The sequence below is a fragment of the Ambystoma mexicanum genome, chromosome 12 (assembly GCF_040938575.1).
Source record: "Ambystoma mexicanum isolate Mex_15411 chromosome 12, UKY_AmexF1_1, whole genome shotgun sequence".
NCBI lineage: Eukaryota > Metazoa > Chordata > Amphibia > Caudata > Ambystomatidae > Ambystoma > Ambystoma mexicanum.
The window spans coordinates 229,667,117-229,682,702 of record NC_090936.1 but is presented as its reverse complement, the minus strand read 5'-3'; the positions used below and the strand labels follow the sequence as shown (position 1 = coordinate 229,682,702).

The window sequence follows — 15,586 nt, the reverse complement described above, 5'->3', positions numbered from 1 at the left end:
ATTCACTCTCCTCTCATCAGCCACCTACTTCTCCTAAATAACAATCCTCTGGTTGGGCTGCTGTTCTTGGCCAATCCCATTCTTCATATAGTGCTTTAAGCCCCCCACGCCCCTTCACCACGTGGGGCAAAGCGGAAACAAGGGCAGTTTGGACCTGTTCTAACCAAACTGCCCCAGAGTTGGTGTTGCACAGGGTGGGGGTCTGCCCTGGCCGCCCCTCCCCACCCCAAGTAAGTAAAGCCCAAGTTTGATTTGGCTTTCCTTCATGCCACTGGGAGTCTAGGGGAGCTGCAGCAGTATCATCATTGGGTGGACTAAGACTCGTGTGAAGTGAGCGGCTGCGATAACCGCCATGTAGGAGCTCTGGCTTCTGTTGCCAGAGCTCCCGCAGCACTTTGCACCGCTCATGTACTATTTTGAATGGTGAGCAGCGCCTCCAGTTTTGCTCGTTGGAGGTCTCCCCCGCTCTCTCAGTTGGCGTGTTTAAAAGGCTTTGCGCGGGGCACAGATAATATTCAGTCTTGCAGGTTGTCTTCTCCCGTGGTGGGTGTTCTCTAGAAAAGAACGGACCTGACCAGCACCCACCTGGATTCAAAGATATGGGTGCGATACAAATTGGTACTCCAAATATATTAGTTAGAACATGGAGGGGGCAGAGTTTGGTGGATCCTAAATGCCAACATTTAGGAGATCGCCCCCATTCCAAGTTGAGGGGGGTCTCCTCCTCCTCCTCCTCCTCTACCCCCGGACAAAAAGTGAGGGTACCGACCATGTCGCAATATGTATACAGATGTTCCAGAACAGTATCAGGTCAAAGCAAAGCCATGGCAAGGACCCATATTTATATTTCGAGGTGCAGGTCTAAGAGGTAGGGGACGTTTGACACTGCAAAGGAAACACAACAGCTAGAATGGAAGCGGCATAGGATCTTGCGGTTTCCTGCTATGGGCCACAAGACAATCAAGGAAAGAAACTCTAAATATGAGATTTGTTGCCATTGAATTAAGACTGGTTTATTCCAGCCTGAGACACTAAGGTGGGTCTGCATTAATGAATATATATATCTTTGGACCCTAAGGCCGTGGAGCTGCTTAGTTTATTTTCTGCCAGTTCGTGTGCGAGAGAGAAAAGGGGTTTAGATTGCACCTTACTCATGGCATTTGTATAGCAAAGGAAATATGCAGACGTCCATGTCGCATACTGATGGTCAAAGTTGAAGAAAAGAATAAGCAATACTTCAAGGGTTTGTTTTCTTTACTTCTAATAGACCCACAATGTTTACGTACACACAATATCGAATTTAAAAACCAGTAACAGATTCTCTTTAACTCGCACATAAAAACAATCCACCTTCCACCTCTTGCTAAAAGTCACTCGCATCCGATTCGGCATGCACAAGCGCTGTATTACATCACCCATGAGCCTTCACCATGAGCCGCTGGACACCGTTGGGGGAAATAAGGAAAATTATGATTGCTTTCATCAAAGGCTTACTTGATCAGACCATATCTACGTTCCATTCCATTTATCGTCCATTTCCTGTCCCTGGAACCGTGATACAAACACGCAGTGTATCTGAAACTTCACTTGAGCAAAAGCCTATTTTTTAATGTCCTATTCCCATATTGAAAAAGAAAGTTGTCTAACCGATCGGTGTGCAATCAAATTATTTGGAATTACCTTCCTCTTATTTATGTTGCCAACATTTGCTAGAGCAATGAATCTGCCAACATGCTGTGCATTTTCTTGAAGGACAATATGATTTCTGAAAGAAAAGAAGAAAGAATACACAATTTTGGTGTGTGCGATTAATACCAGTTACGTGCCAAAACAGAGAAATTCCACACTCTAAAATGTGATCCATGGCACTACTTGAGGTCAGGGAAAAGCCAGATGACATTGCTGTTCTCTCCCTGGTACATTTCAAACAGAATCCATCAGCGTCCGACTGCACTCACCTGATTGCAGTTGACCTTTAAATACAGGTAGAAATGCTGGTTTCTCGTTAGGTGTGAAAGAGTTATGGATAAACTATTTGGTAAATTACAGGCAGTTTTAGGTCACCCGAATTACAAAGCAATTCGGGACATCATACTCAATGTGATGTTTACAGCTCCTTTAAGTCATGTGCATCAAGGTTAATTCGCTTTGGATAAACCAGATACCACCAGGTTTGATTCAATCTAATAGCAAGAAAGTAGATGAGTAAATTCAAGTCTGCATGGTACAATTTAAGCAGCAATGAAGATAGGAGTATGTGCAGCAATAACAGTTTTAGAAACACAGATGGGAACAAAACAAGCAGGTATAACAGTCGTGAGGCTTGGGGCTGGGTCAGGGGAGGAAGCGCCACGAGTATGAGTAAGCCCACTAAGGACAAACACCAGGTGCATAGTGGAGCATTCTCACCATGAGCTAGTTAACCCACATGTGTCAGAGGATTTTGTAACAATCTGACCAGATCTGCTAGTGTTTCTAGAGCACACCCCCATTTGTAAACATCACCTCTTCATGAGTGGATTAAGGAGATGCATGTTCTGTGAAATAATCCCAAATTTCTTATTTCGCACCACTATAAACTATGTGTTAGGGACCCCTTTACTTCCCAGGTTTATCCCTTCACAGTAGTCAGGAAGATGTTTCTACAGCCCCCTGGCGAGGTGTGTGAAAACATTTATCCTAAGGGCAAGGAAGGGACCACAAAAGATACAACTCCAAACTCGCTCTATTGGTAGAAGTAGACGACCAGTCTTTGCTCAAGTGAAGGTAAGGAATAAGTTTGGTGAATAGGTACAGTTACGCCTAATAGATTACACAAAAGACATAACACAGATGTACTGAAAAATAAAAACATTACTACATAGGTACACTAGACGTTCCAAGCAGTAGTTTCAGTTTAGCTTGCAAACCACACTGTAAAAAGGGCCAGTATAAACAGTTTCCACTCCTAAACTAAACATAAGGCAAATCCTGTACATCATAATGCTAATAGGTGGGAGAAGAGTATCCTTAGTACAAATAAGGTCAAAAAAGGTATTTATATAGCGCACCATCACCAACAGAGTTGGTCTCCAGGCGATCAGGCAGATCTGTAAACAAAAAGGTGGGGGGGTGGGGGGGGATTTAGTGGGTGTAGGAAAGAAAGATGTGGTGTACTGTTGGCAGCTTCAGTTCGGTTTTCAGTGTGCGCCGAGCTTGGGTGTGCATGAGGCTCTCGGGAGGATAGTTCAGCAGCAATGTGCTTGCCTTGAAAGCAAGACGCAGAACGACACAGGTTCGATCTCCGGGTCCGCGCTTCGAAACCTCTGGGTATTAAGCGCGTTATAAATAAACCATCATATTATCATATATAGGATCGAAGAGAGTCCTCGTGTGCTGTTGTGATCTATGTGTTGATTGTTGGTGCGGTGAAGTCCATGCGGTTTGCTGTGAGAGAGTTGGTTGTTTGGATATTTGTGTGAAGTATGCAGAAATTTGAGGTATTGGTTTGTGGGTTATATATGTCTCGTAATCCTTGTATTTTTGTTTTATTCATCAGGTTTGGTAGGTATATTCTTTCTCTTGCTTTACTGTTTAGTTTCTGGGGCGATACCGCGGCTGATTTGTAGCAAAATAATTTGGGTTTAGTAGCACCGGTTGGGAAAGCATCAACCCTTGGTTTGATAGTGGTGTTGCATTATCATTCAACAGCTTCTTTCTATCTATTTATTGTTGGTGGTCCATTGGGTAGGTAAATTCTTCCGTTTCCCGTCTAGTTTCAGTGGCAGTGGCGAGGCTGGCCTCCAGCTAAGTTATTGAGCTTAGTACAGCTTAGTACACCCAGGAGGGTGAGCATTATCCCTGCTTAGGTAGTGGCGTTATATTATTCCCCGCTCCTTCTCATCTATTTACTGTCGGTGGGTCCATTGCTGCCCGTGTTTATGATGTGGGCCAGGTGCTATTGTTGGGTCATACCTTGCTCTCCCTTTTGAATGATCTGTGGGTGTTCTTTGGTATAATTTGATGTGGTTTGTCTTTTAATAGATAAGTGGATATGTTGTAGAACCATACAACCTTACTTTAAGTGTTGATGACTTCAGGAATCAGGCTAGGTTCTTCTCTCAGCCTAGTTCTGTTGTGTATGTCCTTCTGGGCATTCTTTCTGGTTATGGTGTAAATAGCCATGATTTAAGGAGTTTCCTGAATTGTAGGTGATCTCTTGTGTTCTGTATATTCTTTGGTAGTTTGTTCCAGGTTTTTTGGGTGGGGTGAGAAAAAGGGGATCCTCAGAGTTTTCTTGTTGTATGATTTGGGTTCCAAACGGATTTCGCTGCTGGATCCGAGTGGCCTTGTAGTGTGATGCATGTTTAATTTTCTTCTGAGGAACTCTGCACCTTGGTTGTGGATTGCTCTGTGCGTTATGCACATTCATTTGAACTTGATCCGCTAGGTAGCTTGTGTAGCGTTTTCAGCGCTGGTGTGATGTGTTCTCTTCGAGGTAGTGTAAGGATCAGTCTCGCTGCCGCATTTTGTATGCGTTGGAGTTTATTTAGGAGTCGTTCTAGCATGCCTAGATATAGGCTGTTGGTGTAGTCTAATCTGGACATGAGGGCAATGACAGTTTTGTTGGTGAATGAGAGGAATGGTAGGATCCTTTTACTCGATCGCAAAGAAGTCTGTTAATCTGGACTCCCAGTTTAAAAAAATAAAAAGCACAAGATGGGGCTGCGGTTTCACCAAGTTCAGTTGGTCATGGAATGTAGAGGTCTTCTCCGTGTTTTGTGATCAACATTTCTGTTTTGCCTTGGTCGAGTTTGAGGTAGTTTAAGTTCATCCACTTGTATATTTCACGAAGGCAGTTCTCTAGTGTTGAGTTGTCTTCTTGAGAGCCTTATATTTTGCAGATTATTTGTGGGTCTGCGTAGTTGTAGCAGGTGAGGCCATGTCGTTCGATGATTTAAATTAGCTGCGACAGGTAGCTGTTGAATAGTAGTGGTGCGAAGGATGATCCTTGTGGGACTCCACATGGCAATTCTCGTGGGCTTGATGTGACATGCATTACTCACCGTAATAGAATTTCTGATGATTGTATCTGCTTACATTCACATGCTGTGCATATGGTCCAACATCCAGTTGTAATCGCAGAGTATTGCATCTGGTCTTTCGGGGACGTTGGCATAGGCGTGTCTGTAACACCATCCCCATCGGGACGTGTAATGGACCCAAAATCCCACACGTGCCAAGGTCCCTCCGATTGTATTTTTTCTGCCATGAGGGAGCCCAAGGTTATTGTGAGTGAGTAGAGAAAGTAGTAAGACGTCTATGTTCCTTGCACCCGAGCGGGGAGGCAGGGTGGGCGCATGTGAATCTAAGCAGATACAATCATCAGAAATGCTATTACAGCGAGTAATGCATGTCTTCTGATGCCGGTTAACCTGCTTAGAATCACATGCTGTGCATAGACTAGTGAGCAGTACCCAGAGTTGGACGTGGGGTATGAGAAGGAACATTAGTGAAAAGATCTCTTAATACTGCTTGTCCCACCAGAGAATCACATCTAGAATGAGTGTCTAGGCAATAGTGTTTTGTAAAGGTGTGTACAGAACTCCAGGTTGCCGCTTTGCAAATGGACACAAGGGGAACATTTACAATGAATGCTATGGATGCCCCAGTGCCCTGAGTAGAGTGTGCTCTAGGCTTGAAGGGCAGTTCTCTCTTAGCAAGTGTCTAACAGTGTGATGCATTTGACAATCCATCTTCAGATAGCCGATTTAGAGACAGGATCCCCTTCTCTACCAGCTGCCACTGTAACGAAAAACTGGTTTGTCTTCCTCAGTGGTTTCGTTCTTCCCAGGTAAAACATGACTGCCCTGCGCACATCTAGTGTGTGAAGGCTTCTTTCAGCCATGCTAGTGGGATTCTGGAAGAAAGTGGGTATTTCAATTGATTGGTTCACATGGAATTTCAAGATGAATTTAGGTGCAAATCGGGGATGAGTACGCAGAACCACCTTATCCCTGTGGACTGTAACAAAAGGGTCTAGAACTGAAAGAGCCTGTAGTTCGCTAACCCTTCTAATAGAAGTGATAGCCACTAGGAAGGCCGTCTTAGAAGTAAGGTCTTTTAGACTTGCTTTATGCATTGGTTCAAACTGAGACCCCATGAGTCTGGTCAAAACCACATTTAGATCCCATCCGGGAGCTGGGTTAGAAATGGGGGTGAATTCTCTTAACCCCTTCCATAAAAGCCTTAATAACAGGTATTTTCCACCACGACACTTTGTTGTGACATAGTGTAGGATGATGGAGCAGTTAGATGAACCTTTAGGGAATTAAAAACTAAACCTCAGTCTATCAAATAAGTTGGGTACAACACAATGTGGGTAGGCAAGCAGTCAATGGGATTGACGCCCTTGGTTTTACACCAGATGACAAAGCGTTTCCACTTACTGGAATAGCAATAACGAGTGTTAGGTTTTCTAGCCTCCCCGAGTATGTCCAAGCGTAGACAAATTTCTCTGACTATGTTATCCAGAGTCTGTTCCCCTTGGAGCAGTTCTGGGGGTACCTGGAGACGTAGTCTTGGCATTGGGCGGTCTCCTGAGTTGCGAACAGGTCGATCTCTGGGAAGACCCATTCTGCGAAGACAATGTCTTCGTGCAGACACCATTCGTATTGTAAGGGCAGTTTGAAATCTCTGCTGAGCACGTCCGCTAGAAGATGGAGTTCTCCTGGAACGTGTTGGGACAGTAGGAACATCCTGTGTTTGAGAGCCCACATCCAAATGTTCTGGGACACCTTGGATAGCTCTGGAGAGTTGCCCCCCCCCCCCCCCCCGATTGTTTAGGTAATACATGGCTGTGGTGCTGTCAGTCAGGACCAGGACTGTCTTCCTCTGTAGCCGTATCTGAAAGGCCTTCAGTGCTTTGAATACCGCTAGCAGTTCTAACAGATGTATATGGTTGGATGCTACTTGTGGGGACCACACTCCATGCGCGGTCTGCTGAAGCAGGTGAGCCCCCACCCCCCCCCCCCAACCCCCTCCCGCCCCGTGAGAGATGAGTGTCGTGAGAGTGGCTTCTACTGCAGGAGTGGGGAAGGTCTTCCCCTTCAAGAGGTTTTCCCCTTGACCACCACTGCAGAGAGAGAACGAGGGCTGGCGAGACAACTACCAGATCTTCCCATTTTCCGCTGGCCTGACACCACTGGCTGTTGAGCCACTCTTGCATGGGACGCATACGCAGCCGTGCGTGGGGAACTAAGTAAATGCATGACGCCATCATACCTAGCAAGCGCATGGCCTTGCGTACCGTCACTTCCCGACTGGCTACATATTGAGAGATCTGAGAAAGCATGTTCTGAACCCTCTCGGAGGGAAAGACGAGGAGGTCCTTTGTCCGAATTAGAGCTCCTAGAAATTGCTTGACTGGTGTCTAAACTGGATTTTTTTCTCGGTGGAGAATCCCAGACTGAACAGGAGGTCTATTGTCGGAGTATTCAATAGGCATGTTTCATAGGAGTCCTGTTATAAGCCAGTCGTTGCAGTAGGAACAAGTTACTTACCTGTAACTGTTGTTCTCCAGCATGGGTCTGGCATGGATTCACATGCTCATGAATATTCCCCGTCGTCAGGCTGGGAATCCTCGGTAAAGAAAAATCAGTATCAGTTTCGTTTCTGATCTGTCTTTCGTAGCAGTAACCAATCACTGATCTCTGCGTCATACTGACCACAGCCAATGACTGCCATCTCCCTAAGCCCCGCCTCTGGCAGCCATCTTCAGATTTGGTAGCACGTGAAGTGGCAGTATGACCAAGTGAAGAGCCGCAGAGGGGTAGGCGGGAGGGTTCGCATGTGAATCCATGCCAGACCCATGCTGGAGAACAACAGGTAAGTACAGGTAAGTAACTTGTTCCTTCTCCAGCATGGGGTCTGGCATGGATTCACATGCTCATGAATAAAAGAATACATAGCAGTACACACATGCACAACCACGGGAGGTGGCAACAGGCTCAACATTAAGCAATACAGCAACTCAACATTAAGCATCTCTTACCTTCTCACCAGGCTCACCTTAGGCGAACTGGTTGCGCAGCACTGCTTGGCCGACCCTGGACTCCTCCCTGGAATCCCGATCGACGCAGTAGAATTTCGTGAAGGTGTGCGTCGACCTCCACGTAGCAGCCCTGCAGATGTCCAGCAGGGGCACACCAGATAGGAACGCCGTGGTAGCTGCGATCGCTCTGGTGGAATGGGCTCTCGGACGGCCGGGCAGCGGTCGGTTTGCCAACCGATGACAGTACATGATACAGCCGGAGAGCCATCTGGAAATGGAAGCCTTTGAGAGAGCCTTCCCCTGATTGACAGGTCCAAAGTTCACAAAAAGTTGTGACGTCTTCCGAAAACTCTTCGTGCGGTCCACGTAGAACTTCAGCGCTCTAGCCACATCCAGCGAGTGCAAAGTCCTTTCAGCCGGCGACGAAGGGAAGCAAACAGGCAACACCAAGGGTTTGTTGAGGTGGAAGTCTGACGGCACCTTGGGCATGAAGGAGGGGTGCGTCCTGAGCACTACCTTTGTGTCGTGAAAAGTCAAGTACGGGGGCTTGCAGGAAAGGGCCTGGATCTCTCCCACCCGTCGTGCGGAGGTGATGGCCACAAGAAACGCTGTTTTCCACGACAAGAACTTCAACGGAGCTGAGTGCAGAGGCTCGAACGGAGGTCCCATGAGCTTGGTCAGCACCAGGTTGAGCTCCCACGCCGGGGCCGGAGCCTTCACCGGCAGGAACGATCTGAACAGTCCCTTCATGAATTCTTTCACCAGACGATGAGACCATAAAGACGTCCGTCCCGTGGTTCTGGTGTATCGGGAGATCGCAGCAAGATTAATCTTGATGGAAGCGTTCGCCAGTCCAGCCTTGGCCAGCGTCAGTAGGTACGGCAGTACTTGAGGAGCCGTAATCCGTAGAGGGTTAATCTTCTGTGCGTGGCACCAGACAGAACCTCTTCCATTTGTGTCCGTAGCACTTAAGAGTTGAGGACGCCCTGGCCTTTGCAAGAACCTCTCTGCAGTCGGCCGGTCTGTCGTAACCTCCAAACTCGAACGCTGCAGGTGCCAGGCCTGCAAGTTCAGCGACTTCGGGTCGTGATGGAGGATGGCGCCTCCTTCCCTGAAGAGAAGATCCGCGTCCACTGGCAGCTTGATTGACGGGGACGCGGACAAGTCCAGAAGGTCCGGGAACCATATCTGCCGTCGCCACGCAGGTGCAACGAGGATCATCCTGCACCGTGACCCCTTTATTTAAAACTTTTCTTTATTGGCAAGAAGTAGAGACAGGCACATTACATCAACAGCTAATAGTACATATTTCAAGGCTCGGATACCAGTGAAAAGGTTCAACAGAAATACCAAATATCAGCAGGAACAGGATGCTTACAACAATGACCCCTGCACTTCAACTTGCGCAGTCGTTTGCGCGGGTGATGGGGGAGAAGATAGAAGTTCCAAGTCAGCTCTGCTGTTCAGATAACCACAAAACTCTGTCCATATATTTTTGGGGCGAGCTTTCACAGGCAGCGTATTGATATAGTCCTCTTCACACATTTGCGTCCAGGTAAGGGCTCTTAACCACATCTCCAGTGAAGGGGGGGAGCGCCGCTTCCAACACTGCAGAATGCACTTTTTAGCCACCATCGCCCCCACATTCAGGAATTTAGCAACACGCCTTGCCTCGGTTCCCTCCCACAGCCCGAACAGCAGAGCCAGGGGGTCCGGGCCGATCTGGGACCCCACCATCTCTGAAAGGGCCCCAAGCACTGCCTCCCAGAACGGAACTAACGCCCCGCAAGACCAGAACATGTGGGCGTGGTCCGCATCAGTGGATCTGCACCTCTGGCAGAGATGAGGTTGGTCCCGTGCAACTTTCCCGACCACATGAGGAGTGTAGTACAGGCGATTAAGTAGCTTGTATTGTACACATCTAAATCTAGAGTTGAGGGAAACCCTGCACGTGTGTACACACATTTTTGTCCACATACCATCAGTGATGTCTAACCCCAACTCCCGGGGCCAAGCACCCCGGATCGCGTGGGGCGGTTCTACAGCTCGTGCCCTCAATATTTTATACAGGGCGGACACTATGCCCGTGCCCCCTGCAGAATTAGCAATGTAACAGATCTCGGGGGACTCAGGGGGTTCATCCAGGTAACAAGGCCACATGTCTCGAACTGCCGCTCTGAGTCTAAAGTACTGCAGCAACTCAAGTGAGGACTTGGAGTGCCCCGGCCTCCATGTCTGCAGGGTTATGAATTTCCCATCAGGGAATAGATCGGCAAAAGAATGATATCCCAGGTCTAGCCAGTGCCGCATAAGGAGCTTATCCTGTGTAGTGGCTAGGCCCAGGAATGATCACAAGGGTAGCCATTTATAGTACGGGGGATTGTCAGACTGGGGTAGCAAACCCTGTCTCCACGCCCTGATGTTGGCGGCCACTGGGTCCGCTGGGGCGTCCGAGTGGTACGAGTGGAAAAGGATCAAGGACATAACGTTTACCTCTCCTGTCGCAAGGATCTCAAGCTTAACATGCGGGGGAGGGTCCTGGTGTTGGTACCAGTGTGTAGCGTGCTGAGCTTGTGCAGCTATCCAGTACAGGGCAATATCCGGTGCATTGAAGCCCCCTTTCTCATAGGGCAGTGTCATGTGCTGCCAATTCCTGCGCACGGCGCCAGAATGTCATAGAAAACGGGCAAACCCCGCATGCAGGTCAGCAAAGTATCGATTCCAGGGCCAGAGTGGAACATTAGCAAATATGTAAAGGAGTTTTGGTACCATTTTGATTAGCGAAAGTCTCCCTGATAGTGAGAGGGGGAGGTTACACCACCTCTTCATTCTGGCCTCAGCATATTGTGCAGTAGCCTCGTAGTTATCGGTCAGCAAGGAGGATTTCGAGAGGGACACCTGGACCCCTAGGTACTTGATGCCCCCAGGAGCTCATTTGAGCGGAAATTCGCACACAGGTTGGGGAGTTGCGGGTGTGAGGGGGAGGATTTCTGACTTGGAATAATTTATGGTGAAGCCCAAGAATGTACCAATTTTGATTATTTCATGAATAATCGGGTCAAGATGGGCCGAAGGGTCTCCGATGTACAAAAGTACATCATCCGCATAGAGTGATATAATCTCAGGGGTATCACGTAGTCGTATCCCCTAGTGTGTGCGATTATCCCGTACGCTATCCGCTATGGGCTCAATAGCCATCGCAAACAGCAGAGGAGAGAAAGGGCATCCCTGACGCGTCCCTCTGTGGAGGGTGAATGAAGCTGACAGATGAGAGTTAACCAGGACTTTGGCCACAGGGTTGGTATATAGCAGTTTGATGTAGGACAGCATGTTTGGGCCGATTCCCATCTTCTCCAGCACTGCCCAAAGGTATTGCCATGAAACCATGTCGCACGCCTTCTGGGCATCCAGTGTCACAGCAACCGCGTTGGCATTGGGGTCGATTCTAGAGATGGTCGGGGGTCTGTGCCTGGGTAGCCGATGCTGCCCTGTCGCCTTCGCCGACTGATTCGACGGCATTGCTGCCATCGCTGAAAGCGCCCTCTACGTCCATGGCTTCGAGCTGCCTGGCATAGTGGGCCCAGTGCTTCGTGGAGCGGTCCTTTAGGGTTTTAGGCCCGACAAGAGCCTAGATATGGTCTTGAGGGAGACACAGATTACAAGTTAAATGTTTAACTACCCAAGGGAACTCGGTTACATTTGGAGCATAATTGATATGAGTATTCTCCATATGGTCCAATTATGGCAGAGGGGCGAATAATATGTAGGAAAAGGGGAATATAATCTATATCTGACCTCTCCCCACTCTCCCTACTGACTGGGCCGAGGCCCGCTGTGGCCTTCCAAGGCCAAGGGTCCGTTGCAGCAGTCTCAGACGGAAGTCTCTCCGATCCTCACCGGCGTCGTTCTTCGGTGGACAAAGGATAGGAAGAAATCTAACGTAATTGAAAGTAGATCAAGGCTTTACGCCGAAAGGAACTCTGCACACATACGTCCGACAAGTATGGCAGAAAAAAAACAATCTGAGGGACCTACACACGTGAGGGATCATGGGTACAGTGGACGTCACACTAGGGCTAGTATTACTGGCACGCCCTGCCTACGTCCCTTTTCAAATTTCAAAAACAACAACTGTAACACTCTGCAGCTTCCACTAGATGTCGGCCTATGCACAGCATGTGATCTAAGCAGATTCCACAAGATCGATTTACAAATATATATATAAAAAAAAGAGCAGAGGGGCACACTCCAGTTCCCTGCACAGTAAACCCACTCAGAAACTGGTAGGAGGAGATCACCAGTGGCTGTGCTCTTCACATCAGGGAGGCAGTCTTAGCTTGCAGCTCACAGCAAGTGCAGGTGTTATCAATGATGGTTCTGCTGCAAGGAGGTCTAGTCATCAGGTTTGCAAGGAACAAGCTCACACCCAATCCCACAGGGGGGATAGCCTACAGTGAGGCACTCCAAAGCAGGGCCTGTGTCACCCCAGTGCAGCACCCCCATTAAATTCTGAATATATATATCTTTCTGTAGAAACCCTGCAGCTTTGTTCTTTAGCACATTGTAAAAGTTTCTGGACTTTGGTAAGGTATTTCTTTGAAGGCTGGACTCCTTGGGGTCTGAACAGAGGTCAACTAGCAAGGACACATCAATATAGGGCCTGTTCTCACACCCAGCCACAACAAACTCAGTTTACCACATAACCACAACTCGCCCAGGTTTCATTTCATGAAGGGCAATAGATACCTGTAGGGAAGTCGCTCGTAATTGGAGCCCTCCAATGCAGCAAAGTGATACCTTGGCTTTAGGGACATCGTTAGACTGGCTACCAAAGCAGAGCCGCATCGCTTGGTGTCCACTTCACTCTAAATTAAGAAGATAGTTTATTGATGGTATGAGTAACAATGATTAAACCGATACATTATTTTAATAACATTGGACTAAATGAATCAGAAATACTGTATGTCAGCATATTCAACTATTTTGTACAAAAACAAACATCACAACTGAAAAGGGGCAGGATAATGTAAAGAGGACGCATACACCAATGTCAAATAAAAATACACTTGACCAGAATATGTGAATGGCTTGGTTCAATTTGTTTATTTAGGAGTTTGATAAAGCACCAGGCATGTTACCATGCAGACCCACCAGAGTATGCTGGGTGTTATGGTTAGAATTGAAATAAATGCCCCAGGGCAAAGGTGGATAATGCTGATGACCATGTTAAATCCGTTGCCTCTTAAGGACTGTATGGCTGGACACCACTGAAATAATCCTCATGCGGGGATGCTTCCGATGAAGATAGAGCATGTGTTACCAGACATTTTTAGACGAGGAGGAAATGGCAACATCTGCATTTTAGAATGAATATAAAGGTTTGCTCGGTCACCTTACAATTATTAATTCCAATGACCCTGTTTTCAGGCATGATGTGAATATATCCAAGCTGTTTTTAAACCATTGACAAATAATGTTATGAAGTATTTTAGGCAGAATCCATGTGATAATCGTGTGGAACGTGTGTTAAGAAAGATTTCCCCTTTTAGGCATTTTTCCCCTCCATATTGCATGAACCCCAAACTTTTTGCTTTTTTGTTTTTTATCCGTCAGGTGTATTTTTTTTAATTTTTTTACATAGACGTGAAGCCTTCAGCTTTACTTCCCTGGCCTTCTTGCTCATTTTGTCACAGGGTAACTGATCAGTCCTTCAGATTACTTTATTTCTTTCTGCCAAGGTCCTCTCTGTGACCAGTCTCCAGAAAGCCCACCTTGGATTACCAAAGGGACACCCCTTCGGTCTAGCATTAACTACCCAAAGGTTTGGTAGCAATGGCTGAGCAGCCAGGTTTAGTCTAGGAGGAATGAGGGCTGTAGTGAGGCACACAGTACCCAGAGCATACACTTAGTTCAAGGAAACACTCACATTAGGTTATCTAAAAATAAGCATTTAATTTAAACACAGAATAGTTACAATATCCGAAGGATAATAAATACATTAGAACAGTGTAAGGTAGCACAAAGTGGCAGAAATGTCAAAGTAGGCAAACTTTAGACCAACTTGTATAACTGCAGTTAGCCCCTGCTTAACAAATCTTAAGTAGTCCAAACATAGTCTAAATGAGTCTCAGAGTCAAGGGGGCACTGGGGATCCGGTGACCAATGGCAGAGGAATAAAACAGCAGACAGGGTAGATTTCTTCAAGTTTACAGTGGAGTATTAGTAGGTTTCTTTGAGTAAAGAGCGTAAAGGAGCGTCCATCCCAACGTAGCTCACTGTAGGGCTAGGAGGGGATTCAAGTAACAGCTTAACGGCAACCGTCCAAAGCACAGGAACAACAACCGATGCCCCAGGTTAAGTATTAGGGGCTGCATTAGAGTACCTTGTAAATGAAGATGCTTGTGCAGCAGGGCGATCCCCAAGGAGAGGTGACAACAGACCCAGTTCCCAGATTCTTGGCCTTGGCGACTGAAGAAAAGAACTTGCAATGGATCTGGTGGTTGCTCTCGAGTAGTTGGACACCCAACAGAAGATCTTTGCAGCACTGGCTTGTTGGCGGCTTTTTCAAGGATCAGTTTAAGAACTATTGCCATTCGGCAGACTTTGTTCCGGTTCTTGGTCCTCGTCTCAGCTGAGGGTACTTTCGGGAGCAGGATCTAGTATCTGGAGTGCCAGGAGGATGCCTGCAAAATTTCAGACGAAACCGTGCTTCTGTTGGCATTGCACCGCAAAATGGTACAGGACCCCGGGCATTGGCGAGTTGCGGGCCGTGGCAGTTAGTTATGGGATTGGTTGGGCACACCAGTCCAACGGAGGAAGTCTGCTTCGGGGCTTCTGTCATGACCCTCAAGATCCCAGGGAGTAACATTGGAGGGACTTGGTCAGAGAGAGTGGCTATATGGCATAGGAATAGGCTACTGCCAGTAATTTAAGCAGAGTGCCCCTTCCAAAATGGCCCCCGGGTTGGATTGCTCAACAGAATCCAACATGGAATCCAAGTTGAATCTAGAAGTGTGCCCAATAGCCTCGCTGTGAAAGTTGAATTTAGAAGTGTGTCCAATATCCTAATAGTCTAATAGCATGCCCGGCCGAACCAACCGATCTCCCTAATAACCTCTCTGTGCAAAGTTGTTTTTAGATTTATGCCTAATACCCTCCCTGTATAAAGTTGAATTGAGAAAGGCTTATTTGCGCGACGTATATAGTATGGTTTGAATTGAAGGGAACGTTTGAAAGAGCCTATAACCCACCATACGCTTACCCTCTTCTTTACACCACCACTCAACTGGAACACAGAGATACTATGACACCATTCGGTATAACTGTTCTCATACCAACATCTGCTGCACACTCCCCATCATTCTAAATAAACACTGCTGGTTACTCACCCCCCAGCCAGGCGTTCTCCTCAGGCCTAACGCAGCCACTTTCGGTCTGGATAAATCCTACCGCTAAGAAGCAGCTATTACACGAATACCGCACCAGCTGCACACATATCCGGTGCTCACACGCACCTTTGACTCCCTCGACTCTTTCTACTGATCCGAACTTCGG

The 15,586-nt window shown here is 47.3% G+C and overlaps 1 protein-coding gene across 7 annotated transcripts in view; it reads right to left on the bottom strand.

The window, feature by feature from the left end:
* Window positions 1–15,586, bottom strand: part of CWF19L1 (CWF19 like cell cycle control factor 1) — a 535,479-nt gene that overhangs the window by 369,812 nt on the left and 150,081 nt on the right. For 5 of the 7 annotated variants that reach the window (XM_069628338.1, XM_069628339.1, XM_069628341.1 and 2 more), the window contains 2 exons: window positions 12,779–12,897; window positions 1,681–1,765 (listed from right to left, as the gene is read on the bottom strand). In XM_069628338.1, coding sequence (XP_069484439.1) covers window positions 1,681–1,765; window positions 12,779–12,897 — 204 coding nt within the window. The remainder of the gene's footprint in view (window positions 1–1,680; window positions 1,766–12,778; window positions 12,898–15,586) is intronic. The other 2 variants (XM_069628343.1, XM_069628344.1) reach the window with 1 other exon arrangement.